Raw genomic sequence first — 17,735 nt, forward strand, 5'->3', positions numbered from 1 at the left:
ATTTTGTATAAGAAATATAGCTGCAACGAGACTCGAATTCACATCTTCGAGATTCGCAGATAAGTACGGTGACCACTAGGCCACCGCTTCGCTTGACTATGCTGTAACTCTTCAAGTACATATGCGTTGCATTGGAATCGGGGATTCATCAGTTTTTCGGAAATTATTAGGTTGCGGGCCTGACATGTTGAAATAAAATGTGTTCGCCTTTAGTGTTCTATCATCTCCACTTTGACCGAAAGAGATATTAGACCTTTTTTTTTTTTTTTTTTCGAAAACTAAAGCTATTAATCTAGACCCTTATACGCGCGTTTCTGTTGAGTGTCCCCCACAGGTACATTGAAGATCGTTGAAATCGGTTGGACGCAGGGTTTGGCCTCTCCTTGTAAGCCGGGCTGGGTGGCTCAGATGGTTGAGACGCTTGAAAGTGCTCAAATATGTCAGCCTCGTGTCGGTATATTTACTCGCACATAAAGGAACTCCTGTGGGACTAAATTCTAGCATCACGGCGTCTCCGAAAACCGTCAAAAGTACGTAAAACCATTATTATTATTATTATTATTATTATTATTATTATTATTATTATTATTATCATCATCATCATCATCTGTTTACCCTCCAGGTTCGGTTTTTCCCTCGGACTTAGCGAGGGATCCCACCTCTACCGCCTCAAGGGCAGTGTCCTGGAGCTTCAGACTCTTGGTCGGGGGATACAACTGGGGAGTATGACCAGTACCTCGCCCAGGCGGCCTCACCTGCTATGCTGAACAGGGGCCTTGTGGAGGGATGGGAAGATTGGAAGGGATAGGCAAGGAAGAGGGAAGGAAGCGGCCGTGGCCTTAAGTTAGGTACCATCCCGGCATTCGCCTGGAGGAGAAGTGGGAAACCACGGAAAACCACTTCGAGGATGGCTGAGGTGGGAATCGAACCCACCTCTACTCAGTTGACCTCCCGAGGCTGAGTGGACCCCGTTCCAGCCCTCGTACCACTTTTCAAATTTCGTGGCAGAGCCGGGAATCGAACCCGGGCCTCCGGGGGTGGCAGCTAATCACGCTAACCACTACACCACAGAGGCGGACCATTATTATTATTATTATTATTATTATTATTATTATTGAGGCTACGATCGCTTCCTTCCCAGTCGTAGCCCTTTCTCCCGCTGTGGGTGGGGTCGGTTGAGTAACACCCACGGTATCCCCCTGCCTGTTGTAAGAGGCGACTAAAAGGGGCCCCAGAGGCTCTCAACTTAGGAGTGTGGATTGGCGAGCATGGGTCCCTTAGCTGAGTCCTGGTATTGCGTCCACTTACTTTTGCCAGGATCCTCACTTCCATCTATCTTATCCGACCTCCCTTGACCAACTCTTGTTCATTTCCGAAACCGACGATATTAGATCGCGAGGCCTAGGGAATGTTTCCTTTTCACGCCCTTCGAGGATCTTGTCTTTCTTTGGCCGGTACCATCATTTTTCGAAGTGTCGGTTCACTTCATTTTTATCTGAATAGTCTTAATAGAGTATGGTTGCCCAGTTATACTACAGTGCATCTTAAAATAGTAATCCCCACCACCATGTGACGATACTGGTGTGACCAAAAAGAAAACTGTACGTAATGTTTTAAACTGCTTATGTTCTTGTTGTTTTTGTTTGTTTACAGGAGAACACCTTACGCCAGCTGAGATCAGGTTGGAGGAGGAAGATAAAGCGGTTGGCACCGTAAAAGTGGAATTTCCTCTGAGAGATGCCCTCTTCCACTCCGTATCGCTTTACGTTAATGAAAGAGCAGCTACTCCACAAACGTGCAGTTCCTTCAAGGAAGATGATATTATGTTGAATTGTGAACTGCTTTTTCATTCTGAGCAGCGCATATCAAATTCTACATGTGAGAATGTCAAAAAGAATGAAAATTGTGATCCGACTTGTAATTTGGTACGTATTTCGTTTTCTACTCTTTCTGGTTATATTCACTGACTAACAAAGTATAAATCTAACATTCAATCAGACAGTCAGTGGCATTTATTACATAACTATAATTCGGTATTTTAAGTGATTATTCAGTGCATACATACATACATCATCATTATAGACTGTTATGCCTTTCAGCGTTCAGTCTCCAAGCCTCTGTGAATTTACTAAACCTCGCCACAATCTTCTATTTGCAACTAGTGGTGTGGCCTCATTTATTTCTATACCTCTTATCTTTAGATCGTTAGAAACTGAGTCTAACCATCGTCGTCTTGGTCTCCCTCTACTCCTTTTACCCTCCATAACAGAGTCCATTATTCTCCTAGGTAACCTATCCTCCTCCATTCGCCTCACATGACCCCACCACCGAAGCCGGTTTATGGGTACAGCTTTATCCATCGAATTCATTCCTAAATTAGCCTTTATCTCCTCATTCCAAGTACCCTCTTGCCATTGTTCCCACCTGTTTGTATCAGCGATCATTCTCGCTACTTTCATGTCTGTTACTTCTAACTTATGAATAAGATATCCTGAGTCCACCCAGCTTTCACTCCCGTAAAGTAAAGTTGGTCTGAAAACAGACCGATGTAAAGATAGTTTCGTCTGGGAGCTGACTTCCTTCTTACAGAATACCGGTACTGCTGATCGCAACTGTGAGCTCACTGCATTAGCTTTTCTCTCTTCTTTTTCATCGTTTTGCCTCATGACTGAGGCAATTTATTTTAATAGATTAAGCTAGTACCGGTTTCGGCTCTTTAACGGCCATCATCAGCTAGTACATGTTTTGTTTTAGCCATTAGACAATACACAAGTTGTTATTGTATTAGGCATCCGAATGTCTAATGGGGGATGGAATAATAGCATATAATTAAAATATCAGTGGTCAGGTTAAAAAGTTATAAATAGAGTATGAGTATGTAAAACATGTTAAGTTGTTTGAAAGGCATTCCTTCAAAAAGGCAATGCTTTTGGTTGTGTTCATTAGTTTAATTTTCAAGTTCTGATATTTAAATGCCTTACGTTTTGCCTGGTTGGCTTCCGTATTATTATTTATAAATTTCATTTTCCGTATTGACAGACTCTATTAAAATAAATTGTGTATTGAATGGTGGAAAAACACATTTCTTATCTATACTTCGAGTCTGTCAATACGGAAAATGAAATTTATAAATAATCATGACTGAGGCGTCGTGACTATCATAATATTCAGCCCTCTAGCCGATGAACCATACTCCGCCATTCTTCCCTATCTAAAGCTTTCAATGTGGTTACTCTGAGAGAACACTGTAGGGGGCCGTTCACCATGTCAATCCATCGCGTTGGTATTCGTCCTCGTTGTCTGGTTCCCTGGACTTTGCCCTCAACAATCAGCTTTTGTAGACTACCATCTCGGCGCATTATATGTCCAAAGTAGCGTACAATCCGTTGAGAGACCTTACACGATAGACGAACTTTTATCTGAAGTTGGTTCAGGATTGATGTGTTCGTGCGATGAGCTGTCCAAGGAATCCTTAACATTTTCCTCCAGCACCATATTTCAAAGCTTTCTATCCGTTCACGATCACGTTTGAGGATGGTCCACGTCTCTGCGCCATACAAGAAGACTGAGAAGACTAGAGATTCAACGAGCTTCTTTTTTGTCTTAATGGTGATGTTGTTATCTTTCCAGATCTTCCGCAGACGGATCATTGCTACCTTTGCTATTTCAATTCTGCGCTTTATTTCATCTTTGGAACCACCAGAATTGGATAGTAAGGAGCCTAGGTATACATACTGATGTACAACTTCACACCCTCCAATCTGTTTGATATGCGGACTGTTGTTGTTCTTACGATCAACAATCATGACTTTGGTTTTCTGTCGATTTAGGTGTAATCCAATTTCTAGGCTTGGTTCCTCTACTCTCTTGATCAGCTCTGCCAACTCCTCTTCAGATGATGCTATCAAGGTGGTGTCATCAGCAAATCTCAAATTGTTGATCTTGCATCCCCCAATGGAAAACCCTTTGTCCCAGCCATCTAATGCAGTTCTCATTGCATATTCACCATAGATATTGAAAAGTAACGGTGACAGGATACATCCCTGGTGAACTGCAGCCCTTGTATGAAACTGCTGAGACTGTTTGTTTTGAATCTTCACAGTGGCTGTATTTTCCTTATACAAGGACTTGAGAAGACCAATCAAATGGAGTGGCAAACCCATGTCATCCAAAATTTTCCAAAGATGGTTCCATTTGACAGTATCGAAGGCCTTTTGGTAGTCAATAAAGCACAGATATACCGGAACATTGAATTCTCTAGCCTTTTCTATGATTTGTTTTAGGCTTAAGATCTGTTCTCGAGTACCTTTTCCTTTCATAAATCCAGTCTGGACTTCAGGAATTTGATACTCTAGAAATGCCCGGAGTCTCTTGTGCAGGATATGAAGCATAAGTTTACTGGCATGTGAAATCAAAGCAATTAAGCGATAATTTTCATACTTTTTCCTCGATCCTTTCTTGTGGATTGGGACAAAGATTGACTGTACCCATTCCTCAGGCCATCTTCTAGAATTCCATATTGCTTGGCAGATTTTCAACAGCATTTCAATTCCAGCACCGTCTGTAGCTTTCAAGACTTCTGCACTTATTCCATCAGGTCCACACGCTTTTCCAGTTCTCAGCATTTTCAAATCCATTTCTACTTCATCTCGGAGGATGTCAGGTTCAGGATCTGACTGCTTGTCTATCATCACTTGGTCTTGTGCATTACATTGTTCACTGTACAGATCCTGGCAGTACAATCTCCATGTTTCCAGAACATTCTCTATATCCACAACATCATCCCCCTTTGAGTTCAGTATATTCCAGGAATATGGCTTGAATTCTCGAGTGATTATTCTAATTTTGTCAAAAAGATCCTTGCTGTGGTTTTGATTTGCATGGTCTTCAATCTCAAAACAAATGTTATTAAGGAAATTATTCATCTCTCTTCTGCAAGAAGACTGAATCCTTCTATCAAGATCAGACATTTGCTCTCTTTTTTTCTTTAGTGTTAATGCCAGATTTTTTAAGGCACCTTCTTTCTTCTACAAGCTGAAGGCTCAAGTCAGAAATCCACTGTTGCCTTCTAGTATTTGGTACTCGAGATTCATTCAAAGAGGACTCTATCCAGTTTTTTGTCACATTCCACAGCCCTTCTGCAGTTGTTATTGGATCCTGTAATATGGAGGCTCTTCGCGCCAATGATTCCTTGAAAGACGGCATATTAACTACTTGTGGTATCCTGTGTGATCTTTTAACTGGTGTTTGAAGTTTTATTCTTATTTCTGTTCTAAGAAGCTGATGATCACTGCCACATACTGCACCTGGACAAGTTTTGGTGTCCATTACAGAGGACCTCCATCTTGAACTGATCAAGATGTAGTCAATCTGATTTTTATATTGACCATCAGGCGACGTCCATGTGTACATGTGCTGTATGTGATGCTTGAAGACTGTATTAGTTATAGTGAACCTGTTTTGCAAGAAGCCTGTTCCCCCGTTCATTTCTTTCTCCAATTCCGTATCTTCCTATCGATGTTCTGACGTGCTCATCATGTTGTGTTGAACCAATTTTGGCATTGAAGTCTCCCATAACAATAGTTATTTCTCTGCTTGGAAAAGCTGAAACAGTAGCATCAAGATCTTGATAGAAGCGGTCGATTATTTCATCAGATGCATCCGCTGTTGGGGCATAAACCTGAATGATGTTGATTGAAAGTGGCTTGCATTTGAGACTTAGTGTTATAATGCGATCATTAACAGGTTTATATCCTTTCACTAGGCCATTCAGTTTGTCACTGATCACAATTGCGACCCCGTTACTGCTTTTTTCTTCATTTCCAGAAAAGTAGACCCAATGATTACCTCTCCTAAAATGGCCATTATTTTTCCAGTGAGTTTCGCTTAGCCCAGCCACTCCTATATTATACCTTTCCAGCTCTTGTATTATCAGGAGACGTTTTCCTGAAGCTAAAAGTCCTCTCACATTCCAAGTACCCACATTCTGCTTTGTTCTTCCAGTCGCAAATTTCGCATATGCAGCCTGGTTGCCTACATGCACATGCCCAGTAGCACATTTCACACTTTGCAGCCCGGAACCGCAAAAGCACCGGTTGTCAGCCGGGTCGCATGATGAATTAGATCCATTTAAAGCAGCTATCATTATAGTGTTCATGGGAATAATAGTGTAGTGAGGTCCCTCTCTCTTCCACACCGCAGTACCACAACCGAAAAACCAGTCATTCTGGGGACGCTTGAGGCTCCCCGCTCTTGACCCATCTCGAGCATGAATTGCTCTGTGCATCAAGTTGATACTGATGGCGCTGCTGCCCGACATCAGGTTTTCAGTGGATTCCAGTGGCATTTCCTCCACTGAGGGACCACCGCCCTTCCTCAAGGAGCTCATCCGCCCGAAGCCATTGGCTCCCTGAGGGTGTCAGGTTATTTCTCGCCGCCTAACACTCGGCGTAGCTTTACTACACCTTGATTCAATCTCACTTACTATATTACCATTCTGGGAGAACACACAACCTAAATACTTGAAATTATCGACCTGTTCTAGCTTTGCATCACCAATCTGACATTCAATTTTGTTGAATTTCTTACCTACTGACATCAATTTAGTCTTCGAAAGGCTAATTTTCATGCCATATTCATTGCACCTATTTTCAAGTTGCAAGATATTAGACTGCAGGCTTTCGGCCATTAAGACCAAGTCGTCAGCATAGGCCAGACTGCTTACTAAATTTCCACCTAACTGAATCCCTCCCTGCCATTTTATACCTTTCAGCAGATGATCTATGTAAAATTCGAACAGCAAAGGTGAAAGATTACAGCCTTGTCTGAACCAAGAACTCATTCTACCATCAATTCTCACTGAAGCCCAATTGTCAACATAAATGCCTTTGATTGATTTTAATAATCTACCTTTAATTCCATATTCCTCCAGTACGGCGAACATCTTTTCCCTCGGTACCCTGTCATATACTTTCTCTAGATCTACGAAACATAAACACAACTGCCTATTCCTCTCGTAGCATTTTCCAATTACCAGGCGCATGCTGAAAATGTGATCCTGACAAGCCCCTCTGTGGTCTGAAGCCGCACTGGTTTTCATCCAGCTTCCTCTCAACTACTGATCGCACCCTCCCTTCCAAGATGCGAGTGAATACCTTGCCTGGTATACTAATCAATGAGATACCTCGATAGTTGTTGCAATCCTTCCTGTTCCTTGCTTATAGATAGGTGCAATTACTGCTTTTGTCCAATCTGAAGGTACCTTACCAACACCCCACGCTAATTTTACTACTCTATGAAGCCATTTCATCCCTGCCTTCCCACTATACTTCACCATTTCAGGTCTAATTTCATCTATTCCTGCTGCTTTATGACAATGGAGTTTATTTACTATCCTTTCCACTTCCTCAAGCGTAATTTCACCATCATCATTTTCCTCCTCCCCATGAACTTGGCTGTTCACAACATCACCAGGAAGATTTCCTTTTATGTTGAGAAGATGTTCAAAATATTCCCTCCACCTCTCCAGTGATTCCCTGGGATCTATTATGAGTTCACCTGAATTACACAAAACACTGTTCATTTCCTTTTTCCCTCCCTTCCTAAGATTCTTTATTACTGTCCTAGCCTTTCCAGGTTATTACCAAAATCTTCCCACGGCTTCTTTTTGGATTCAATAACTATTTGTTTCGCTCTGTTTCTTTTATCTACGTACAAATTCCTGTCTGCCTCGGCCCTTGTTTGGAGCCATTTCTGATAAGCCTCCTTTTTACGTTTACTAGCTGCTCTCACTTCATCATTCCTTCTTGCTTTGTTGCTAGTTGTTTTACGTCGCACCGACACAGATAGGTCTTACGGCGACGATGGGACAGGAAAGGGCTAGGAGTGGGAAGGAAGCGGCCGTGGCCTTAATTAAGGTACAACCCTAGCATTTGCCTGGTGTGAAAATGGGAAACCAAGGAAAACCATTTTCAGGGCTGCCGACAGTGGGGTTCGAACCTACTATCTCCCGAATACTGGATACTGGCCGCACTTAAGCGACTGCAGCTATCGAGCTCGGTCTTCATCATTCCATCAAGACGTTCGCCTTTTTCCCATCTTTACAAACAGTTGTTTCTAGACATTCCCTTTCTGTTTCTACTACAGCATCCCTGTATGCCACCCATTCTCTTTCTATATCCTCAGATTATTTCGATCAATATTGTAAACATTATTCAGTGATAATCCAACTTGTCCGGTTCCTCATTTGAATGTAGCGTCGATAGAGGGTCTCATTCTTCATCTTTCCCTGTTCACATGGGGTCGACGTTTCTGGCAAGTTGTTTCCATTTCCCTCTGTCCCAAATGACAATTTCTGTTGACTGCTTCTCCCTGAGATCTTCTCACACGCAACCTATCCATCTTCTTCTGGGTGTACCTCGCTACCTCCTACCTTCCACCTCCATGTCAAGCATTCTCCTTCATGCACAGTTCCCATCCCTGCGCTTAATGTGGCCATATCTAAGCAATCGCCTTTCATGTACATTTCTAGATAGTTCAGTCACTTTAAAGCTGTGTCGTATAAAAGTATTCTTGATGTCGTCTTTCCTCGTAATCCCTACACATCCATCTCAGCAGCTTCAGTCCAATTACTTCCAGCCGCTTCTAGTGTGACTGCACTGTTGACCAAGTTCCTGCACCATAATATCACAGCAGAATTCATCCCGGGCCCCTATTTAAATTTCGGCTCCTCCCTTTTCCTCTCGCCGTAGTCCATTTTATCAGCAACTTGTTGAAACATAGAACAGCTCAGATCATTATCCATGGTACCCGTTCTTATACCTTCCAGATGACCGCTGGCCTTCCTCAAGGATCTCCCCTCTTGCCTATCCTTTATATTCTTTTTTACATACGATATTTCCCATCCAGATCCTCCCCTCCGTCTTTATCAATGCGGTGATGATCTAGCAGTTCTGGTCCTTATCCCCTCTACTCCTACCTTAACCAAATACTCAAAAACTACCTCCCTAGAAACATGTCTCAACTCATGCCATATTTCTGTCAACCCTTCCAAAACACAATTCGTAGTATTCCGCCCAAGATCCCGCCTCTGCCTTCCTAGAAACAATGTACAAATCCTGACTAACCAAAACCAACCTTCTAAAATACCTCGGTATTATATTCCAGAATATCCTTCAATGGAAACACCACCTCACCGACATTTACAAACACGCCTTTCACTGCTTCCGAGCCCTCCGTCTGCTTACGGGTAAGATGTGGGGGCTCAAAACTTCCCAAATCCTCCATGTGTACAAGTCCTTCGTCCGTCCTGTCATTACTTACGCTTCCTTGACATGGCTGACTGCGACCGACAAACAGCACACAGAACTTCTTAAACTTGACAGCCATGCTTTGCGCATCGCTTTCCACCTACCTTACGATATCCCGTCTGCTGATTTCCAATCCCTTTACTCCTTCCCCACTATTCTTACTCACATTCATGACGTCCGTGTTAAGTGCCTTCAAACTGGCCTTCAAAATAATAACCCCATCATTTCTGAAGCCATTAAACATTCCCTCCTCGCCTCTGCCCTCCTAAATAACAACCGATCTCCATCCACCTCACACCTTTTCCCCCCTTTATCATCGAAGCTACACCACTTCCATCAGCACTGTCACCTCTCGCCTCATATATTTTCTCTTAATAACCACTTGATAACTGTAGAGTGCTTCTGACAGCAGTGGTGCCGCCTCTCTCTCATCGTTCAGGGCACCAAAAGTGCCATCTACACATATATCTACTGTATATTTATAAAATACGAGTTTTGTCTGTACATTGCTTAGAATTTAAAAAGGTTGGTGTTTCTGTATCAGCCGTGTCCACAGTAACACGGAAATGCACTTCTTAATTTTCCCTAATGTCTGTCTGTCTGTCTGTCTGTCTGTCTGTCTGTCTGTCTGTCTGTCTGTCTGTCTGTCTGTCTGTCTGTCTGTCTGTCTGTCTGTCTGTCTGTCTGTCTGTCTGTTTGTCTGTCCACGCATCACGAGAAAACAGCTGAAGATAATTTAATGAAAATCGGTATGCAAAGTCGGGGAATAAGTCGCTATAATCTAGGCCATAAATAATTGTATTCAAGCTGAGAAAAATGGTAGTTTAGGGAAGGCCTAAAATTTAATTCTCAATTATTTATGTTATTAGTGATCCTGTCTTAATGAAAATCAATATGCGAAGTCGGGGAATAAGTCGCTACAATCTAGGGCATAAATAATTTTATTCATGCTGAGTGAAACGGTAGTTCAAGGGAAGGCATACAATTTAATTCTCAAATAGTCTTGACTATTTGACTATATTTACCTGCTTAATGTAAAATAAATTTGTATTGATAAGGTGGAGATTTGTATATATATTGTTTTTCTGTAAAGTAATATCTATCAATACGGAAATGAAACTTATAAATAACAGTATTTTATATTATAACATTGCTTTTAATCGCTACATTCCTTCTGACGTTTTTTTAATGACCTATGTTGACTTCAGTAAGGAAAACCACTACGTCAGTCTTTCTGAGAATCCCATAGCGTAGCACGAGTACATCAGCTAGATTTTTAATAATCTTCTATTTCAATCAATCGATCAATCAATACTGATCTGCATTTAGGGTAGTCGCTTAGGTGGCAGATTTCCTATCTGTTGTTTTCCTAGCCTTCTCCTAAATAATTTCAAAGAAATTGGAAATCTTTTGAATGTCTCCCTTGGTAAGTTATTCCAATCTCTAACTCCCTTTCCTATAAAATAATATTTGCCCCAGTTTGTCCTCTTGAATTCCAACTTTATCTTCATATTGTGATCTTTCCTACTTTTATAAACTTTTATAAACGAATCAGGATCCTGATTTTTCACCATACAGGTTTGAATTTGAGGCTGATGATGCCCTTAATATGGGCGAAACATGTCCCTTAACATTTTATAATAATCTTTAATTTCTAAAAGATCTCTTTGTATTGAATAGGTGGATAGATAAATAAACACTTGTAACATACTTTGTATTTACATACCACTTAGTCGAGCACCTCTTCTTCTTTCTCTCAATTCTTCCCAACCCAAACTGTGCAACATTTTTGTAATGCTACTCTTTTGACGGAAATCACCCAGAACAAATCGAGCTGCTTTTCTTTGGATTTTTTCCAATTCTTGAATCAGGTAATCCTGGTGAGGGTCCCATACACTGGAACCACTCTAGTTGGGGTCTTACCAGAGACTTATATGCACTCTCCTTTACATCCTTACTACAACCCCTAAACACCCTCATAACCATGTGCAGAGATCTGTACCCTTTATTTACAATCCCATTTATGTGATTACCCCAATGAAGGTCTTTCCTTATATTAACACCTAGATACTTACAATGATCCCCAACAGGAACTTTCACCCCATCAACGCAGTAATTAAAACTGAGAGGACTTTTTCTATTTGTGAAACTCACAACCTGACTTTTAACCCCGTTTATCAACATACCATTGCCTGCTGTCCATCTTATAACATTATCAGGATCATTTTGCAATTGCTCACAATCTTGTAACTTATTTATTACTCTATACAGAATAACATCATCTGCAAAAAGCGTTATCTCTGATTCCACTTCTTTACTCATACCATTTATATATATAAGAAAACGTAAAGGCCCAATAATACTGCCTTGAGGAATTCCCCTCTTAATTATTACAGGGTCAGACCAAGCTTCACCTACTCTAATTCTCTGAGTTCTATTTTCTAGAAACAGAGCCACCCATTCAGTCACTCTTTTGTCGAGTCCAATTGCACTCATTTTTGCCAGTAGTCTCCCATGATTCACCCTATCAAATGCATTAGACAGGTCAATCGTGATACAGTCCATTTGACCTCCTGAATCCATGATATCTGCTATATCTTGCTGGAATCCTACAAGTTGAGCTTCAGTGGAATAACCTTTCCTAAAACCGAACTGCCTTCTATCGAACCAGTTATTAATTTCACAAACATGTCTAATATAATCAGAAAGAATGCCTTCCCAAAGCTTACATACAATGCATGTCAAACTTACTGGCCTGTAATTTTCAGCTTTATGCCTATCACCCTTTCCACTGGTTATCATAGCATTCCAGCTCATACTCCGTTTCACCTATTATTCCTGTACATTTCACACATTTATTTAATGTATAAATATTATGTTTATACTTATTCTGGTTTTGTTCATAACGTTTATTATTGTTCATTGTCTAAGTCTTTTATGTTTCTTTTTTGCCAAGTGCTTCGGCACGAAGAATACCATTTGTTTATGCTCATTCTCAGTGCTTTTGTGCAAACTGCAGTGCAAAAACGATCTAGAGAGACTGTTATGTATTAATTCTAATTAATATTGTACACATCTACTATCTGTTCATGTACTAATATGCTTCCCGTATTTGATTGAATGTGATTTACTTAAGTGCCAAGAATTTTCGACAACAGACTACAATTTATTAGTACCTATCATTCTGTGTAAAGTGCAGTGTAAATATCCTCAAGAGTTACTGGTATTTTATTACTTTTGACTACTTTGTGAATATCTACTTTCTGTACACGTACAATATAACCTATGTATTTGAATGACTCCAAATAAACGGGGTGTAGTAGGGTGTCGTGTCGGTTTCCCCAGGGTTTCCTTGTGTGTCCTCGTGACCTCTGAGTCCGACTCGTTGGCTGAATGGTCAGCGCCTTCGGTTCAGAGGGTCCCGGGTTTGATTCCCGGCCGGGTCGGGGATTTTAAAATTAATTGGTTAATTCCATTGGCTTGGGGGCTGGGTATGCGTGGCATATTCAACATTAGAAATCATCCTAGGTAGGGCCCTCATCTTCACAGACATGCAGGTCGACTAATAGGCCTTCTACTAGAAAAAGACCTGCACCAGGCCTCTTCGGAGACCATATGCCATTATTAGTGACCTCTGAGCCATAACCACCAAACTTACATAATGCATGTACAACACATACTTACTACATATTCATCTTCCCTACTGCAACTTTCCTAACCTCATGGCGTAAGAGCTACTAGTCTAGCTGTGGGCGCACCCACCTCAGACGAAGGTGGCAATGAAATAACTTCATGATTTATTTTTGCAGGCCTCACCGCACATTTATAGGTTGTTCCGCTTTGTTTGTCACAGAGAACACCAGACAAAAATTTCCAGTTAGACCAGGGCCTCTAAGGATGCATGCGCCTGGTGCATGCACTGTGCACGGTGCAAAAGACGACTTCGCTTGGTTTCCCAGAGTGCAGACCCCCACTCCTCGATTTGGAGCAATAGCACTGTCTCTCTCTTTCCCCACGCCTGTCTCACTTGGTCCCCTTGTCTCCCTCTTCCTCACTTGTTCCGTAGCGCTCCAAATCCGAGACGAGTTGAGCCGAGCTTAGCAGAGTACCCCCAGAGACGAAGCATTGGTCCGAGCTGAGCCGAGTGGAACCGATGCACCGTGCAGGAGCTCTTGCGCCTCGATTTGCACGCGTGAGATTTTGGGCGTTCGAGAGGCCCTGAGTTAGACCAAGCAGCCTGAATTTGGCATAGGATCGAATATTCGTTTCTGTTATCTCTGGCATCTCCTAGAAAACCTTCTGAATTAAAATTTGACGAGGTTGCTTAACATCTGACAGACCACTTATGTCCCAAACGTAATGTCATGGTCGACCGTCATCGCTTCTTCAATTGCACACAGTCTCAGACTCAATCGATAACCTTGAGGAAATGTATAGCTACATGCGATTTCAACTGCGAATGAAAAACCCCAGTTGCCGACTTGGTTTTGGTTTCTCAGTTTACAGTGAGTTTCTCTCATCGGTTGGCCGGCTTATCTGCTGCCCATTGACTCATCACTGCCCGTTCCGCTCACTTTATCCGTGCGTAACATGAGATAACAATTAAAATTAAGAAATTAGTAATTAAGAAAATAAGCTTGTATCTTATGACAGGAGATGGAAATGTTCTTCTGCATCCACACATTTCTGGCATCGCCCTAGGAAACTCAGTTTTAACATTTTCGTAGCCCACCATGCTGAGCTCTTCGAAACATCTTGTCCAAGTCGTCTTAGGGATTTCGTAGGCGTATGTTCTAATCTTTCTGCGATTTCATTTACTTTTTCGTCGTTTCTTAACACTTCGCTTCTCATCGAGTAAAGAACCAGTTTCTCTCAGTTTGTTTATGAGTTTCTGTACGGTCTCTCTATGTGGACGACGTACACCTGGAAATTGTGTTACAAATCGCATAACGACCTACCTGAAAGACTGTGTTTTCACATAATCATCGTACATAAATACCCTTTCCTCTACCACTTACACATGTGGAGGCATTATGAGAGGTATACCCCGAAGTAACGCTTGGAGCGACAGCTCAACTCTTAATACACGTTCTAAGCACGGACGTGAACTGCGAAGTGCGGGCATTGCGCTGTGTAACGGGAAGCGATTCGTCAACCAACGGGAGGCAGATAAGCTGGGCGTGCCTGCCCGCCAACCGATAAGAGAAACTCACTGTACTAGAGGCATAAAAGATCCATCAATACCTGAACAACTACTAATCGAAACTGACTTAACAGTATCCAACATTACATACAAAGCCCTCGCTATGAAAGCATAAAAAATTGACAGTAAAACGTCCACTACCCCAGATACTGTCAACAAGGTAATTCGAAGACAACCAAAACCTCCACGATTCAGCTCAGGCTGGAATAATTCAAACCAATCTTCGTTTTTAAAGGTCATTTAGGTTAAGATAACCCTTGCTTGCCTTGTGGTCGTGATTCCCACATTGCAGCTAACTGTCGCGTCGATCATCAGACACTTCAGTGTAAACCTTGTGACAGGATAGGACACGTTCAGAAAGTTTGTACCCTACTGTGGTTATTTAAAAACATATTTATTTAATGCTCGACAGGTTGACCAACAGTCCGATACAAGTTCTATTCAGACGAATGAATCCATTTCCAACACTGATTTGAACAGACTTAACAAGATTGTCGATATTTTCGAAAAAGACACAGCCCTTCGACATCAGATTGATGAATATATACACGTTCTACTAGAAGGTAAATCTCGACGTTTCGATGTAAACTCAGCTGCAGGACATACCGCACTTCCTAAAAGTGGTTTTGATAATCTTGGACTTAAAGCTAAAACATTACCTACTACTCTTTGTGTCAGATCTTACACGATTTCTATTTAGGCAGTGCCATCGGATTATTATTATTATTATTATATAAATGGTGCTATAATAATATCATGATGCTTATCAGCGAAAAATGGACTGGGTGTAATTGAGATGGCGGCAGAGCCCTGCCAGAGTAAAATATCACGAACTGCCACTGCTTGAAAGGCAAAGTACAATGACTCACATAACTATTCGGACACGTTAATTATAGCCTTTGCTACACACTGGCCCTCTGGCTCATAGAAAATATTGTACACGCAAACTAGTTTCTGACAGAACCCAGTTTGACAGATTCAAAACGGCATTGAAATGTGTACTTTCAGAAAACCAGAAAGAACCACTGACCTTGGAACCTCAGAACGCACTTAACGTGCTCCAACAAAATATTCAGACACAAGTCAGTTGTCGTGCAGAGGTCGTATGTAGGAAAGCCAAGGACAGTGTGAACGTAAACATTCAGTGAGTTAGAGTACCGTGTACAACGTAAGTGAAAATGGCTGCAGAGGAAGAGAGAGTACAATCGAACAGCAGCAGCTAGTAATTTTTCACCATGTTAAAGGTAAAAGTTGTCGTAAAATTGCTGAAATGTTAAAAATGAACAAAAGTACAGTCTCGGATATTATCACAAGATTCTGGGAGGAAAATACTATTGAACATCTACGGCATACGGGACGTCCAAGAACTTTTTCTGTGAGGGAAGAGTGTTATATCAACAGAAAAACGAAAAAGGAACCCAAGTTAAGTCCTCCAAAACTCACTACGGAGATTGCCGCAGACACCGGAAAGGAAGTGCATTCCCAAACAATACGGAGAGTGCTCAGAAGAGGTAACTTTCACAGTCGTATTGCAAAAAGGGAGCCCTTCATAAATCAAGTACCTAATTCGAAGAAAGAGAATGCTGTTTACCAAAGAGCATGTTAGAGAAGACAATGAGTGGTGGAATGATGTTATATTTGCTGATGAAAGTAAATTTAACATATTTCAGTCTGATGGGAGAATATAACAGTTTGGCGTTGTCCTAATACAGAGCTTCAAGAGAAAAATCTGAAAGCAACTGTGAAGCATGGTGGTGGACATGTAATGGTGTGGGGGTGCATGTCGGCGAATGGAGTTGGTGAACTGGATTTTATTGAGGGTAAAATGGACCACTTTCAATACCTTAGAATACTGAGGGACAATATGAAAAAGAGTGCTGAAAAGATGGGGACTGGTCAATATTTTAAGTTTTATCAGGATAACGACCCAAAGAGTCCTGGAATGTAAGGATGTGGTTATTGTTTAATTGCCCAAAGGTGCTTCATCCTCCCCTTGATCACTTGAATGTGATTGAGAATCTTTGGAAAAAAACTTGATAAAGAAATAAGGAAAACTGCAATCACATCTACCGAACAACTGAAAAACCGACTTCAAGAAGAGTTGCAGAAGATATCTCCCGATTACAGCCGGAAATTAGTGGATTGCATGCCAAGTCAACTCAGGGAAGTAATTAAAATGAGACGAAATCCCACCAGATACTGAACCTTTAGGACCATAAGTAAAACGGAAAGTGTCCGAATAATTTAGTGCAATATTGGTTTTGATTTTGTGTTTTAATTATTATATTTTCATTAACAGTGTTCATTAGAATAATGATGGATGTTTAGTTTTTATATTCCTTACAGAAACTTGTATGTGATTTATATCAGTGCTTTATTATTACTGAAACCACTAAAGGAAACTATAATAAATCATGTCTGTCCGAATAATAAAATTATGCGAGTCACTGTATAGAAACCTACTAAGAAAATGTGCAGTGTGTGTTTTGTAAGTTCTGAAGTAAGTTCTCCTTTTCAGATGGGATCAGTAACGTTCAAGAATGTCTACACAGGTTGCTATATTGCGGTAGTTGCGCGCTGTACTGGACCTAGCAAATTTGATCCTTATGTCTACTCGCCTGCACGTTTGTTGACAACAGAATACAAGAAGTATCCAGTGTGGAAGATGAAGCCATCTATTGGGGAACAGCAAAATATAGAGTAAGTATTAAAGCAGGTCGTCAGGGGTCAAATGAGTAACGTAAATGACAAGTGAAAGACAGAAATGTGGATTTGGATCAGAATTGCTGGTCACTCTGGAAAGACTGACTGATTGTTTATTTTAGGATTGCATGCATGGGCCCCAGGGGCGCTGGCCGAGTTCTGGTTAGTGAAAGAATAAAATATCTTCGCTGTTTTTTACATCGCACCGTCGCGACGATGGGGCAGGAAAGGCCTAGGAGTTGGAAAGAAGTGGCCGTGGCCTTAATTAAGGTACAGCCTGGTGTGAAAATGGGAAACCACGGAAAACCATCTTTAGGGTTGCCGACAGTGGGGTTCGAACCTACTGTCTCCCGAATACTGGATACTGGCCGCACTTAAGCGACTGCAGCTATCGAGCTCGGTAGAATGAAACATCAGGATCCTCATAGTTCTTATTCGTAGTTTTTAACAAAGGTTTAAAATATAAATAAGAGGATAATATTGTAGGTAAAATTTCTAAAAAAGACTAGCAAGTGGAAGAC

At 41.4% G+C, this 17,735-nt stretch overlaps 1 protein-coding gene across 1 annotated transcript in view; it reads left to right on the plus strand.

Moving 5' to 3' along the window:
- The window catches only part of LOC136880944 (uncharacterized), a 177,599-nt gene that overhangs the window by 58,096 nt on the left and 101,768 nt on the right, over nt 1–17,735 (plus strand). Inside the window, exons 4-5 of the mRNA XM_068229175.1 lie at nt 1,654–1,925; nt 17,030–17,211. Coding sequence (XP_068085276.1) covers nt 1,654–1,925; nt 17,030–17,211 — 454 coding nt within the window. The remainder of the gene's footprint in view (nt 1–1,653; nt 1,926–17,029; nt 17,212–17,735) is intronic.

The sequence above is a fragment of the Anabrus simplex genome, chromosome 9 (assembly GCF_040414725.1).
Source record: "Anabrus simplex isolate iqAnaSimp1 chromosome 9, ASM4041472v1, whole genome shotgun sequence".
NCBI lineage: Eukaryota > Metazoa > Arthropoda > Insecta > Orthoptera > Tettigoniidae > Anabrus > Anabrus simplex.